Genomic DNA, 16024 nt, shown 5'->3' with positions numbered 1-16024 from the left:
ATTCATTGCAATAACTTGTCAGAGCCCTGCTTTATGGAGGAATTTACCCCCTACCACACCCCAGATGGTCATTTAGCTCAATTATGACAAGCCCAATAGCAGCCTGGAGGAAGAGTCAATGCCGGCTTGGAGGGCAGGGCTTACCGATTTTGGCCAGAGTGGCTGCCCACTGCCTGGCTTTGGGCCAGCTCAGGGGCGGTGAGTCTGGGTCTATTTGGAATGCTGGCCAAGCAGGCTACATCACTTAGTGAAAGAGAGAGTTCTCTTCAGAGATTTTACAGATAGGTCCTCAGGTCTAAGTCCTCTCAGAAATGAGTCAAACATGGCAAGGACGTCTCTCTGGGAAGCCTTCTGGGGACCCCACTTCAGCCCTACCCTCAGGCAAGCAGAGTGCTGCTACAATAGCTGCAAAGGTCTGTGCACAAAGGTTTCAACTGCACTGTGCCAGAGTGGCAGAAACACGTCAAGAAGTCAGCTTTTGCAGAACAGCATCAACAGTATTAGCAACCAAGGATTGGCAAACATGCATCTTCCAGGTGGCAGTTCTGCAGACCCTCCCTTCCCCAGTCACAGACGGGCCAATACTGTGTGATACAGGCTCCAGCTTTCCTGGCACCCAAGGAGGAGGGCTTCAGGGGACACACACTGACATTCCATTTGCCCTTCCCTTCCCTGCAACCCAGATGTGTGTGCTGATCGCTGGACAGGTTGGCTAAAACATTTTCAGAACTACACATGGTGCCCCCAGTCTATAAACCAGCCCACAGTTGCCAACAGCACCCCGTCCTTCCTTCCTTCCCATGACCTCTTGTTCTGCCAATCACTAGGCGGACCACAGAGAGTGGAAGGTTGCCTGTGGCGAGTGCCCTCTCAAGGCTTTTCAGGGAGGGGAAAGAGGCAGAAATAATTCCAGTGGGCCTGCGGCTGGGCCCCCTGCAGTTCACAAGGCCTTAATTTCAGCTCGGGGCCGTGACTAATGCCCCACTCTGGCCATGGAAGAAGGACAGAGTCACAGCTGCCTCTTCAGAGGCTGTTTCATTCAATCAGTGTTTGATTTAACCAGGTAGGGCCTGTTTGGTGGATGCTGGTTGGTCTGGGCCAGACAGCCCGGGGATTGGAACCTAATTAAATCGCCCAGTTAATTGTTTAAATGTATTGGTCTGGGGGTGGGAGGAGAGCAGAGGTGATGAACCGTTCAAAGAGGACAGGAAGGAGGAGGTGTGTGGAAAAGGTTCTCTGTAAGTTTACAAATATACAAAAACAAAAAAGCACATCTTTCAAATAAAAATGACTACATTTTTATCTGGCAAAAAGTTGTATACACATGGTTTAAATTTTTTTTTAATTTTAACAGTTTTTGGCAATCTTAATAAAGTACAATATATTACAACCAAACCAAAAAATAGTTGTTTAAGTAACAGCTGTTAAGAGTGACGTGATCCCTGATGCCCAGCCTCCCTCCCCATCCCACCCGACTCCTAGAGACAGAGAGAAAAGAAAAATCCTCCCATCTGGATAAGCTCATCTCCCACCCCCCTTAGGAAGCTAACCAATAGGAAGCAACACAACAAGCGAGTAGTGTTAAAGGAAGCCTGCGGTCAGGCTGCATTAGCAGGAGCAGCCACCCTCGCTGGCCGGAGGCTCCTGGGGTTTGTCCAGCTTGATGTCGATCACTGCAGGGGGCGGGGCTAAGGAAGATGACGCTCTCGGAGCTCCCACCCCCGCTCCTGCTCCGGTGCCCCCTAAGTTGCCCTGCGCAGCCCCTCTGTCCCTCAGCAAACACCCAGGAACTTGCTCTTTTCTTTGCCTGGGTGGGAAGGATGCAGGGTCACCAGCTCCCACCCTTCCACCTCTTCCCCGACCCTTCCACATGCCCTCACCAGTATCCACCAGAAGTAAAACTTGTCCTGGGCTGTGGGACCATCATCTAAACACAGGCCCGACAGACCCTTTCTTAGAAGGCTTCTCGGTGACCAGCCTCGGCCTTGTTACCTATCAGCCCCACCCCAAAGTGCCCAGGAGGTGGAGCCTGCCGGCCGGGCATGGAGCCCACCTCACAAAGTACAGGGCTACACGGGCCTTGCCCAGGTGGGCACAGCAACCCTGACCCCTCAAGCTCCCGTCAGAACGGGTCGCTTAGACCCTTAGGCTGTTGCTGTGAGAACCCACATCCCTGGGGAAGGGTGTCAGCATAGCCCCTCTCCAGCCCTTTCCACGGGCGCCGTGGGGACTGTGGGCTGGAGAAGCACCGATGGGAACCGCCAGAGGAGCGGGTGCAGAGTGCACAGCCAGGCCGCTCCCTCTGCCCTCACCAGGCTGAAATCTCAGTCAGGCCAGGCCAGGCCTGGTCACGGCACTGCACAGAATCGCCCTTCCTGTGGGGCTGGGAGTGGGTAGGGGTTGAAGCAGCCCTGCTATGGGACCTGCTGCCCGTGTCCTAGGGAGGTTTTGTGGTCCCTAGGTAAGGACGATGGGAGAGCTTCTTCAGAAGTTAAGTACTATGAAAAGCCATGCTTCCCCTAAAGACCACTTACCACCTTCCCTCCTTACCACTTTTTGGCCATCTGGCCATGGCATATTCTGAGTATGACTTTGTCCATGACTTTTCCTGATTTTCCCTAAACCCCAATCTTCTTATGCACATTTTTATCCTGTTTTGTGTGTACGCAGCGTAAATATACATAAACACACATTATTTATAACATGGTAGACTATAAATAAACTAGTAAATAGACAATGAACAACTGCCTTCCTTCCCACTGGGCAAATCAGACCACCTCTCTGAGCCTCGGTTTCAGCTTTTGGGTGTGGCCTGAGTTCTGGGGTGGATGGTGTGAGTGGTGTGCAGACCCTGCCCCCAGAGCAGTGGGGAGGCCTGGGCTGTGCAGGGCAGGCAGGGGAGGAGACACCTGGTGGGGCAGTCGTCTCGCATAGAGGAGGTTGGGCCATGCTGAAATCACATCTGAGTGCACAGAAACGGAGATTCTACTTGTCCCCATGAAACACAAGTCTGTGTTCACTGGAAAGAAGGGCACTTACTATCTCTCACTCCCCACACTATCACTCCACACACATCCCTCTGGCATTCCCACACTGTTTTGGAAGCTTAGGTGGTTCGAGCTGGATATGGTCTTAAGGACCTTGGAGTTCAGCCTCATCCCTGTACAGAGGAGGCCCCACAGAACAGCTATCTGCCAGGAAGGCTGGCCTGGAGAACTGGCAAGGGTCTGCCCACTGTTCTAACATACCACATGGATAAATCAATGAATAAATGGCTTCTGCAGCACATCTTTCACTCACTTGTCAAAGGAAAAGGATACTGCCTTCTTTGCTTTTCTCCTGGACGTTCTCCATTCCAGGCAGAGCCGAGGCCACACGTCGGAAGAGCTGGGGAGAGGAGGAGATGCAGCATGAGCCCCCATCCTTCCCCTCCTGCTGCCGGTGTCTCCACCCTCTGCCTCTTCTCACCCTGACCTCGGGCTCTGCTCTCTTTCTGTCCCACTGACTGCACCCTGGACAGCAGGGGCTGCACCTAACTTCTCCCACCTGTGCCCCCAGCATGGCGTTGGGCCCCGGCAGGGCTCTCACCCAGGCAGGCTGGCCACAGGGTCACGAGGGGCTGAGTGTGGGTCATGGTGATGGCAGGGACCTACCCTAGTGCAGAAAACGATCTAGGTCCTGGGAGACAAGCTTCTGGCCCGCTGCCCATGTAGGGACCTGGTGTGGGGAAGGGACTTTCGACCTGCCCTTGAGACAATGACCCTCTCCTCAGGGAGCCCTGCGAGTCCACGGGCATCGGGGCAGCTGGGAGTCAGGGCCACACAGTCACAGCGGAGATTTTTTTGGAGGGAATAAGGACACAGGAGTGTGAATGTGACATTGTGGGTTTGCTTGGTTGTGGGTGAGTGCGATGTGCATATTGCGTGTAGAGGAGTATGGGTGGTGTGGTGTGGATGTGTGGCATCTGTGGGGGGGGGAATGAGTGTGTATGGTGTGTACATGTACACATGTGGGGTTTCTGTGCGTGTAAGCCTGAAAAGTGTGCATGAGAACTGTGTGCGTGTGGTTGTGTGCGTGCGTGGAACCTAGCGGGTGACGGCAAGTACAAGGCAGAAACACAAGGCACCAGAAGATCCTCAATTCCCTCCCATCTCTCTACAAACACCAACTGCAGGAACTAGGTGAGCTCTGGGCTTAAAACTTCTCCATTGCCTGAGCTCTCTGAAGACAGGGTGAGTCTTATTCAAGGTCTCACCGCAGAGCCCAGCCACATGGGAGCACCCAGGCTGGGTGACAGGACCAAGGGCGGTAAGGGTCCGGGCGGGGAAGCCACTGGTGGGCTCTGCGTGGTATGGACCTGTGGGCAGGCTGCAGGGGGGCTCTGAGCGTGGCTGGCAGAAGTGGGAGTTAGATGGAAGCTCTTGGGGTCACATGGGGGCTTCTGAGAGCAGATATGCTCACGTTCAGAGTCCAGGAGGCTACATTGCATGGGGATGCCTCTCCACCACACAGGCTTAGAACTGACCATATACAACTCTGGCTCAGACCATCGCCTGGCTTCCAGAGCAATCCGGAAAGGGGGGCATCGGCATCTCCCCGACCATGGGGGCAGAGGCTACCTGCCCTCGGGGCTGCTGCCCTCTGCTTCCCTGCCCCCCAAGCCTTTCCATCAGGGCCGCGCAGAGCAGCAACCAGTGTCTCCTGCAGGCCTCCAGGGACAGGTAGCTCCCTCCTCCAGGTGACACCATGGCCACCCTGGCCTTATTCCGAAGGAGGCTGGGAAGGGGATGGGAGGGAAGAGAGCCATGTTGATGACCCTCCAACTGGGGTGGGGGCACTGAGTCCTGGGAGCTCGGGGCCTCCCATTCTGTCCCTTTCTGCTCCTCTGCCACCTCCCACTGGCAAGGCACTGCCCAGGCTGGGTAAAGCCTCACTGCGTGAGGCCGGCTGCCGCAGTGGCAGCTTGTCTAGTGCCCCTGGACACTGCTGGGGGCGGCAGGGCAGAAGTGACCCCCAGCCAGGCCCCGACACTCCTCCAGTGGCACCTGTGCCCATGCCGGTCCCCTGGCCCAGGCTGCCCCCTCTCATCACCTCTCTGAGTCCTCTTTTCCCTGCAGACAGGGGTTCCTCACCTTCTTTTGAACCAAAGATTCCTTTGGCAGGCTGGCGAAGCCTATGGGCTCCTTTTAAGTGTGTGAAATGAATTACATATAAGTTTTATGTAAAGGAGACCATTTAGTATTGAAACAAACTTCTAAAATCTTTAAAGATACAGACTTGTGACTAGCAGCCTGGGAACCTGTTAAAGAGCAGAAGCCGGCAGGGGGTCTGACAGCCCCTGAGATACTGAGGTGGGAAAAAGTTCAAGAGACCTGCAACACCACCGTAAGGTGATAAGAAAGCGGCTGTGACCTCTACCGTGATAAATCCCCAGGTGCTGCTAACATACGGAGTTGGGTTGCCTACGCTCACAGCTGCAGGAAATGCTGGAGACCCGTCAGAGGTGAGTGCAGAGACACTTGTTTCCCACCTAAATCCACTGACCTGCTGAATTCCATCCGTGGACTCCTTGGGGGTCTGTGGACCCAGGAGAAGCCCCCTGCTCCCAGGCTCAGCCCTAACCCCACCCCCTCTACGGCTCCTCTAAGGCTTCTGACTCCCAGGCCTCCCCCCACTGCGAGCTCAGACCGCACCGTGGGTGGGCTCTTGTCTCCAAGCCTGCCTGGACCGCCACAGCCTTGAGCACGTGCCAAGCACAAGGCAGGAACCCCAAAATGCTGATTGGATAGACTCTCCTGCACGTCCACCCCACGTGAGGTAAGAAGCAGGGAATGCTACGTCTCTCGGCTTCCTTGAAGTTGGTGGCTGATCCCATAGCCCCGACGGCCTGAGGGCGAGCAGTAGAGCTCTGGAGGCTACTCGCTCCCCATCTGGTGGCTGGATGGCCCCACCTAGTCACTAGCCCCTTGGCCAAAGGCGGCAGACCCCACCTGCTTCACGTTGTAGCCGGTCTTGGCGCTGGTCTCGATGAACATAACGCTCAGTTCTTTGGCGCGCTGCTCCCCCTCCTCGATGGTTATCTGCCTGGAGGGGAGGCGAGGGGGGACCAGTTCAGTAGGGAAGTAGCCCCTGGTGGGGGTGGAGGGAGCAGCCTCAGATGATGGGGGCCCCTCAGTCAGCCCTGAGGTCAGGCCTGGACCCCAGGGCTCCCTCAGGGCACAGCAGGACACCAGCCCCTCCCTACTCCTTGGCAGCTCCGTCCAGGTTGGGAGCAGGCCCTGAGGCAGGTGGCTTGCTGTCCCTTTCGCAGTGTCACCACGGCCAGAGCCAACATTCGTAAAGCACTGCCAGCCACAGACCGCCTCTCTGGGTGGTACCATCAGCCCCATTTTCCAAATGAGAACACTGAGGTTAAAAGTAATGGCCCCAAGGTCACCTACTGCAAAGGAGCTGAGCTTTGAACTCCGTTTTCTTCACTTCAAGGACAAGATTCAAATAAAGCAGCCTCTAATTCAGATTATTCCCTAAACGGGCAGAGTACATCTCAGGAAGCCCTCAGTCCATGACTCATTGCTCTACCTGCCCCATGAGATGAGTGGACCAGTGCAGGGAAGGGCGCTGGGGTCAGCCCTGCGCCTGGAGGATGGTGTGGAGCAAGCAGCCTCTTCAGGGAGAGCGTCCCACCCAGACACAGCGAAGGACCAGGCCCTTCACACCCACACCCACATCAGCCAGGCATTTCACAGGGGCAGGGCCGGTGGGAGCCCGAGGGCTGCTGTGTCTGTGTCTGCACTGAGGCCGGGCCCAGACCATGCGCTGCTGGGCCAGCCGGGCGCATATGGCTCCCCTCAGGCCACGCGTGGAGGCCTGCCCTGCCCCTGCCAGCCTGGAAGGTGGGGCTTCAGACATGACACACCTGTGGGTAGGCGTCTACCAGGTGCTTTCAAAGCCTCCGGTGCCCCAAGGGGGTCCTTCCCAGATGAAGGGGGACAGGTCAGACAGGGTGCTGGGCAAGGGGTAGCTCACAGGGGCTGCTCACCCATAAATCCCAGCACTCCCCCTCCAGGAGGAGCTGCAGAGGTATGGAGGGGGCCCGGCCTGCAGCCCGCTGCACCTACCTCTTGTCGGCCAGGTCCGTCTTGTTGCCCACCAGCATGATGATGACGTCGCTGCCCCTCTCTGTTCTGACATCATCGATCCACTTAGAGGTCTGTTGGAAGGAGTTGAGATCTGGAGGTGGAAAGTGCAGATAAAACAGGGCGTGAGCGGCAGCCCTGGCAGGAGAGGGGGAGGGCGGGAAGGGAGTAAGACCAGGAGCAGGAGGGAGGGGTGTGTGCACCCTCAGACACCTGGGCAGCGCGGGAGCACAGTCCAGCGGGCCTGGGTCCTCCCAAGGACGTCCACACGTGTTTGTGGAGCTGTGCCCGGGGTCCCCGAAGGCCCCTCATATGCTGAGCCACCCTCTGGGGAGAGAAGTCACAGCATCTGGAAGGCCGCTGGGTCATGACTTCCTACTAGTGGTCCTAGGGCCCACCTGAGAGTCGGACCTGACTTTGGAGGCTCACAGCAGAGTGAGAAATGGGTGCAGTAGACTTGGCTGAGCTTGGAAACAGTGTGACAGTGTGTGTGTGGGACCGCAGCAGCTCCCAGCGCAGGAGGGCCCTGCAGAGCAGCCTCCCACTGACAGGAGCTCAGAGGGATTTCTGAAGAGCACCCTCAGGCCCTGAAAGTAAGGGGAGCAGGGAAGGCGGCCCCAGGAGCAGATAAAAGCCAGGAGCGGCCAGGCATTTCAGGGCAGCCCCCTCCTCAGTCAGAAGCTGTGACATGCCGCCGCACAGAAGAGCAGTCACAGGGCGACGCCCACCACTCAGCAGCCCGCAGGCCCAAGGGGAGCGGAGGCTCCCTTTCCTGGAAACCTGGGCTTCTCGCAGCCTGACCTTCCTTATGCTCAGCATCAGGCTGCAGGAGCCCAGGCCTCCTCAGGGACCAGCTCCCACCCGCTCTCAGGTGTGCAGGGAGCCTGCGGTCAGAGCCAGAGGCAGCCGGCTGGGGCATCCTCCCACCACACCCATGACTGCAGCCCAAGCGCTTGCCAGATGTGTGCCCTGACACCTGCCTGGGCAGTGGGGCTCTGCACCAGGCCCTACCCTCACCCCAGCCCCACGAGCTTCCCTCAGGGCTGTGCGTCGCTCTTGAGAACAGCTGATTTGGCCAGAAGAGCCACAGTGTGTGAGAAGTGCAGGCCACCCAAGGCCCTCCTGGACCCGCTGGGCCTCCCCTCCCACGGAACCCGGTAAGGAACTGGGATGCTGCTGACAAAACCACGGCTGCCAGGTCAAGGTTGGCCTGGGGACCAGCGTCTTCTCCCATCTTCACACACACACACACACTCTGCAGCCTGGCTGGGGCCGCACCTGGCCCCGGAGCCCCTGCGAGCTGCCCTCCGCCCAGCACCCAGGCCCCACACTCACTTGTGATGTCATACACCACCACAGCCACCGTGGAGTCCCGGATGTAGCTGGGGATCAGGCTGCGGAACCTCTCCTGGCCGGCTGTGTCCCAGAGCTGCAGTCGCACCTGTCACAGGGAGGGAGGAGGCTCAGGGGGCAGTGAGGTCCTCGTGGTGGGAGTGGGGGCTGAGGGAGGGCCCAGCTCTGGGATGCTGGCCGGGCACAGGCTCTCAGCGGTGCCCAGCGTGGGCCCCAGGGGATAGGTCCCAAGGAGCCCTGCCCGTCCTCCCGAGTCAAGTCAGGCACTCACCGTACGATCCTCCAAGTACATGGTTTTTGACAAGAAGTCAATCCCAATGGTTGCCTGTTAGACAAAAGCACAGAACGGTCAAACCCAAAAGGTCTCAGGCAAAGGGGCAAAAGCTGAGACACCCAGGCGGGGACACAGCCAGGAAAAGGGGTCACCCACACCGAGCCTTAGGTAGGTTCTGCTCTGCTGCCCCACCCCCAGCTCAACAGTGAACCCTCTTGCCCCTCTCAGAGGGAGTGAGTTTGAGCTAAACAAGGATGAGGATAGGTGTTTAGGGAGTGATACTTTTTGGAGAGGAAGAGAAAAGTGCTTTGGAAAGGAGAGGAGAGAACAGGTGAGGCGGCTTCCCCAGCAGCAGGGCCACTGGCACATGTATCTCCTGCCCCGCTCAGGGGGGAGCCCGGAGGAGCAGGAACGAGGTGGTCTCCCTGCCCCAGCCTGCCGGCCCCGCCTGCCTCCTTCCCTCCCAGCCTCCACTCGAGTCTCCCAAAGCTTTTCTCCTCAGCCCTGGAACTCGAGCGCCTGGCGCGGGATCACCACTGGCCAGGAGGTGGAGCGGGGGCAGGGCGGCTTGCCGCGGGGGCGGGCAGAGAGCAGCTGGCTTTCCCCAGGAGCATCACGGCCACCCACAGCAGCATCTCGTTGCGAAACCCACCAGCTCTTCTCTACCCAGATCGACACACTGGAAGCCAACTGTCTAGGTCACGCCTGTGCCTCCTCTGTCCTGGCACAAGGAGATGCAGTTGGGCCAGATGGCTGGGACCCATCACTCACTTGCTGTGTGGCTTGGGGCAGGCCTCCAACCTCTCTGCGCCGAACCTGCACCCAGTGTTTGTGACGGGAGCAAGATGCTTGCAGCATGAAACAGTCACTGCTATGTAATTAATAATAATGGAGACTCCGACACAGCCTGAATGTCAGGGCACTGGTTAAGGACACGGTGGTTCATCCAAATGATTAGAAACTTTGGCAGCCATTAAAAATCACATCCTTGAAAAATATTTAAGGATTTCGGGAAATGGTCATCAGGTGAAAGAAAGCAGGTTACAAAACATCATGTATAGTGTGATCCCAACTTGATGAACTGAAGTAGAGATACAAGTATTTTTCATATTTTCTTAGACGTTGACGTGAAGGGACTACACTAAAGCCTTAATAGTGCTGGTGTCTGAGTACTGACACTGTGGGTGCTTTTTTTTTTTTTTTTGGCTTCTTTCATTGTACCTTTTTCTATTTTCTACAATGAACATATAATAGTTCTAGAAGCATAAATAAAGCATTTTTAAAGAAAAATAGGAGTCTCCCTTTCTATAGTATTACGACTCCAAACGTATAGATAAACTCATGGCTGCCCCAAATAAAGACTGTATTTCCCAGTTTCCTTTGTAGCTGGGTGGCTAAGTTCTCTGGTCAGTGGGATGTGAAGGTGACATTTGCATCTTCTGGGATGGGTCCTTCATGGGGAGAGGCGACGTACCCACAGCTGCCCCTTTCCCTTTCCCACTGTTTGGAATAAAGACAGGTGGTAATAAGTCATATTGGCCCATCCAGATGAAGGTGACAGAGTAGTGGCGACAGATGAACCAGACAGAGGAAGCCTGAGTTCCTGCCTGTAGAGCCCCCTCAGCAGCCTGAGACTCTTACGCCCAGACTGTTGTGTGACGGAGAACTGGACTTCTATTTCGCTTAAGCCACTGTTATTTGCAGTTTCTTTTAATACAGCCTAGCTCTATCCAAACTAATAGAGCAAAGAACCACGGAGAAACATACCCCTCAAGGGTAGGCAGCATGGATGGTGACAGTGATGTTCCTGATGATAATGTAACAACAACCACCCCATTTCACCTCACATGTGCTTCCATGGAGGACAGAGAAGTCACCAGATGACATGACAAGGATTGTGCCTTGTGGATCAAGCTCTGGTAAAGCTCAACCCAGTGGCCTCCATAATCATAAACACCATTTGCTGAACACTCACATACTTTACTACCCCTCACAATAGCAGATCAGTGGTAATGATGAAAGTAAGGCTGAAAGGACCAACTTCCTATCTCTCCAGCTCTCTCCCACCTCTATTCCCACTTTCATGCTTCTTCCACATCAGGGAAACACCTGGTTCCTTAAGTGCCCAGTCTCTCAGACCTGTTCTGGCCACACTTCCCACCCAGCCAGGCCGTTGAGCCACAAAAGACCTTCCCACAGCTGCACACACTGGTCAAAGCACAGGCACTGTCCTTGGATGTGGCTGAGGCATCAGCTCTGCTCAAAAACATCTCCCTAAGTTTCACTTCCAATAATGGCTAAGTAGTTTGTATCAAACTAACCCACCCACAGATAACTATTATAAACTCTGCACAAATGCAACAAATAACAATTTGCAATCACCGAAAAGTGATCAAAAGCAGGCAGAAAATGGAGGGGTTATAATCTCTAAAGGAAGGGAAGAAAATGAAGTGAGATCCTATGCTTAACCAGTTTTTCCCCTGAGGTAGCTTCCTAGTCCCACCAAGTTAGAAGGACTTGGTAAACACCTCAGGCATTTCATGAGAACCCCAGAAGGGCCAGCTCTGGGAAAAAGGACGTCATCTCAGGACTAAGGGTTATATCAGAGGACTAAGGAAAAAACCCAAAGAGACCTATCTTAACAAACTTTAAACATGGTAAGTAGGTTCCATGTCCTGGCTATTGTAAATAGTGCTGCAATGAACACTGTGGTACATGACTCTTTTTGAATTATGGTTTTCTCAGGGTATATGCCCAGTAGTGGGATTGCTGGGTCATATGGTAGTTCTATTTTTAGTTTTTTAAGGAACCTCCATACTGTTTTCCACAGTGGCTGCACCAATTTACATTCCCACCAAAAGTGCAGGATGGTTCCTTTTTCACCAGACCCTCTCCAGCATTTATTGTTTCTAGATTTTTTGATAACAGCCATTCTGACTGGTGTGAGGTGATACCTCACTGTAGTTCCGATTTGCATTTCTCTAATAATTAGTGATGTTGAGCATCTTTTCATGTGCCTCTTGGTCATCTGTATGTCTTCCTTGGTGAAATGTCTATTTAGGTCTTCCGCCCAGAAGATGTGACACATATATACAATGGAATATTACTCAGCCATAGAAAGAAACAAAATTGAGTTATCTGTAGTGAGGTGGATGGACCTAGAGTCTGTCATACAGAGTGAGGTAAGTCAGAAAGAGAAAAACAAATACCGTATTCTAACGCATATACATGGAATCTTAAAAAAAAAACAAAAACAAATGGTACTGATGAACCTAGTTGCAGGACAGGAATAAAGATGTAGACATAGAGGATGGACTTGAGGACACGGGGTGGGAGGGGGAAGCTGGGGCAAAGTGAGAGTAGCATCAACACATATACACTACCAAATGTAAAATAGATAGCTAGCTGGTGGGAAGCAGCAGCATAGCACAGGGAGACCAGCTCAGTGCTTTGTGACCACCTAGAGGGGTCGGATAGGGAGGGTGGGAGGGAGACACAAGAGGGAGGGGATGTGGGGATATAGGTATGCATATGGCTGATTCACTTTGGTGTACAACAGAAACTAACACAGTATTTTGAAGCAATTATACTCCAATAAAGATCTACTAAAACAAAAAAACAAAAAACAAACAAAAAAAAACATGGTAAGTAAACTCTTCCAAAAAAAAAAGGATTAAGTTGCCCATAATTTAATTCCCCATTGAAATAAAACTCAACACTCTTCAGAGGAAGGTAACAGAATCTATGAATCTCTACAACTTATTATTATTCACAATGTCCACTACACAATAAAAAAGGATTAGACGTGAAGAGGCAGGAAATTTAACCCATAATTAATGGGAAAAAACTCAACAGAAACAGATACCCAGATGACTCAGATGTTGGATTAGCAGACAAGAAATTTAAAATAATTATTATAACTGTGTGAAAAATATAAAGGAAAAAGATGGGTGAATTTCAAGAGATATATGTAGACTAAAACAAAACCCAGAAATCTTAACACAAAAAAACACAATACCTGAAATAAAAATGCCTTGGATTTGAATAACAGCAGCTAGGACACTTCAGAGGAAAGGGCAGTAAACTTGAAGACAGTCCAAAAGAAGTTGTTCAAACTGAAGCACAGATTTTTAAAAGATAGAATAAAAATGAACAGAGCTTCAGGAACTTCTAGGGCAATATAAAGACCTGATATACATGTAGATGGGGTTTCAGAAAGAGTAAAAACAAACAAACAAGCAAAAACTAATGGTCAGATATTTTCTCAATTTGATTAGAAACATCAACCCACAGCTTCAAGAAGCTCAGTGAACCTAAAACAGGATACAAAGGAAACCACACCCACACAAGTCATAGTCAAATTGCTGAAAACTAAAGATAGAGAGAAAACTTTAACAGCAGCTAGGAAACAGAAAGACACAATACATACAAGGAAACAATGACAGGAATGATGGTTGATCTCCCTTCAGAAACAATTGAGAACAGAAGACAATGGAGCAACACCTTTAAAATTCTAAAAGAAACAAACCACCATCATCCCCATCATGTAAGCCTAGAATTCTAAAGCCAGTGAAAATTTCCTTCAACACTGAGAGCAAAACAAAAACATTTTCAGATAAGGGAAAACTGTGATCATTTGTCACCAGCCCTCATTACAGGAAATGAACACTTTAGGCTGAAGGGAAATTTTACAGATGGAAGTTTGGATCTTTAAAGAAGGAATATAGGAGCACCAGAAATGGTAAGTCTGTGATATATAAAAACATGTGACTTGTCCTCGACCACCTCCTGTTTCCATCCACATCAGTAACAATTCCTAACATCCTCCTGTTTTGTCCCTGCTTCATCCTCCACGAGACTCACTCTCAGAAGATGGCCTCAAATCTACTTTACAACATCAAGTACAAACCACTTCAATTCCTTGCTTTTACCCTCTAATATAACAACAATAACTACAGTAACAATGACTAAACATCTGAGTGCTCATCATGTGCCAGGTAAGAACTTAATATGCATTACTTAACTTAATCCTGATAACCTGTGCCATGAGTTATGCTCTTTAGTATTTATACGTTTCTGCTAAGAAGACTGAGTAAAGTTGATCCCTGAGCAACGTGTGGGTTAGGGGTGCCGACCATCCACACAGTGGAACACCCGTGTATAACTTACAGTCGGTCCTCTGTATCGCACTTCGGTTCCTCCGTTCAACCAACTGCAGATGGTGTAGTACTGTAGTACTTACTACTGAAAACAACTGCATGTAAGTGGACCAGCCCAGTTTAGACCCACCTTGTTCAAGGGTCAACTGTATAAGAGATGCTAAATTACTTGCTCAGTGTCAACAGCTGGAAATGGCAGAGCCAGAATACAAAGATATTTGCAAAGTTGTCTATGTGTGTCCAGCCGTATCTCCATCCCTCCAGCCTCTGAGCATTTGCTCCTTCTGTCAAAGCAAGCCTCTCCTTGGGGTTCTCTTGGCCCTGAGCCTCTCAGCCATCAAGGTTCTTTTCTCTTTTCTCAACCCCTCATTCTCTACTCACTCTTTCCTTTCATCCAAGAAACATTCTTAAAATTCTTGCATCCTTAAAAAAAAAACCCTTCCCTGTCACTAAGTGGCTCTCCAGCTCTCTGCCAATCTCTCACCTCCATTCCCTTGGTATGCTTCTTGGAAAAGGACCCAAACCAGCTGTCCCCACTTCCTCTCTTCTCACCCACTGCTCAGTGGTCTGACTCCTGCCCCTCTGCCCACTGAGGCTGCTCTGGCTGTGGTCGCCATGGCCATTCATCTGCAAATTGTAAGGACACTCTATAGGCCAGACTCTACTAGATGTACTTGACCCTGTGGACCAATCTCTTCCTTGACACTCCTCCTTCCTTTGTTTTCATGATGTGACTTGTTTCTGGCTCTCCCTGCCTCTCTAACTGCTGTCCCTTATTGGCCTCTTACAGGATCCTCTTCCTTTCTCTGTCCCTAAAATGTTGGTGTTCCCTACTGTGTCAGGGGACCTCATTTACTGTCACAGCTTCAAAAAGGATGTGCTGCTGGCTTCCCAACCTACATTCCAGGCCTCACCTCTGTCCTGAGCCCCAGATCCAGGTATCTGACCGCTTACTGGACATGTCCATCCACGTGTCCTCTAGACCTCTCACTAAACATATGTGTCCCACCCGGAGCCCCTCATCCCCCTCCAGACTTACATCTTCTACTTTCCCCATCTCGATGAATGGCACCTCCACCTCCATGGGTGCCCAAGCCTCCAGAAGCCCTCCTGAGTTCCTCCTCTTCCCTTGCTCTCTCGTCCACCCCCTCACAGCAGAGGAATCACTGAGCTGATACTTTGCGTCCTGAGTGTTTTCACCTGTCTGCTTCTCTCCATCCCCACCAGCACTGCCCCAGTTCAGTCCTCCAACTTCTTTTACCTGAACAGCCTAACAGCTTCCTGACTGGTCTCTCTGCCCTGAGGTTCTCCCTGGATAAATAATCTCTCACCAGCACCAGTGTTATCTTTCTAAAACATAAATCTGACCATATCACTCCCTACTGCCCCCAGGAAACAATCCAAACACTTCAGCTTGGCCTGCAAAGGGTCTGCCCGTCGCTTCCTTTGACCTCGTTCCCCTCTTTCCCAGCTTGCACTTCATACTTTAGTAATAATACTGTGGTCAGGACTCTACACGCACAAGTCACTTTGTGTTTCTGTGCCTTTTCTAAGGCTCTTCCACATGGTTAAAACCTAATCAGAGATCAAGATTCAGCTCCTCTGCTGAATCCAGTCATCTTCTGAGCCCTCAGGTTGGCCTCAGGGCCCCTCATTTAACAGTTTCTTTTCTAAACTGGAAAGATCTCATACTAGTCAGTCTCTCCCAGTGGCCAGTGATGTGGTAATTCTCAACACGTAGTGCATGGACCACTTGCTTCAGAATCACATCAGAAGCTTGTTAAGTATGCAGATTGCTGAGCCCAGCCCAGACAGAATCACAATCTCTGGGGTGTCAGTCTGGGAATCAGAATTCCAGACAAGCCCTCAGATAACTCATTTGTGCAGTAAAGTTTGCAAACAACTGCGTAGATTCTGAGCTCCTGCTGTAATTGGTCTGAGGAGTCTGTGGTATCCAGGAGGAGGGGCAGATTCCTTGCCTGGGGTGAGAGACAGGGAGATGCCCATGCCTGCAGAAGGGGCTAATCACGGATGAAAAAACCAAGGCTCACTCTGAACTTAGGTCATACAGGTGGGGGTGGCAGAGGCAGGATTAGAACCCA

At 52.0% G+C, this 16024-nt stretch overlaps 1 protein-coding gene across 1 annotated transcript in view; it reads right to left on the bottom strand.

The window, feature by feature from the left end:
* Positions 1–1537: 1537 nt before the first annotated feature.
* Positions 1538–16024, bottom strand: part of RAB6B (RAB6B, member RAS oncogene family) — a 53586-nt gene continuing 39099 nt past the window's right edge. The window contains exons 3-8 of the mRNA XM_079922776.1: positions 8761–8814; positions 8472–8577; positions 7119–7230; positions 5991–6084; positions 3321–3387; positions 1538–1673 (exon numbers count right to left, since the gene is read on the bottom strand). Of these exons, the coding sequence (XP_079778902.1) occupies positions 1609–1673; positions 3321–3387; positions 5991–6084; positions 7119–7230; positions 8472–8577; positions 8761–8814 (498 nt within the window). The 3' untranslated portion in view covers positions 1538–1608. The remainder of the gene's footprint in view (positions 1674–3320; positions 3388–5990; positions 6085–7118; positions 7231–8471; positions 8578–8760; positions 8815–16024) is intronic.

Source organism: Stenella coeruleoalba (assembly GCF_951394435.1).
Source record: "Stenella coeruleoalba genome assembly, chromosome: 5".
NCBI classification, from domain to species: Eukaryota; Metazoa; Chordata; class Mammalia; order Artiodactyla; family Delphinidae; genus Stenella; species Stenella coeruleoalba.
Note: the sequence above shows the minus strand (reverse complement) of the source record. Positions and strands in the feature narration are given on the sequence as shown.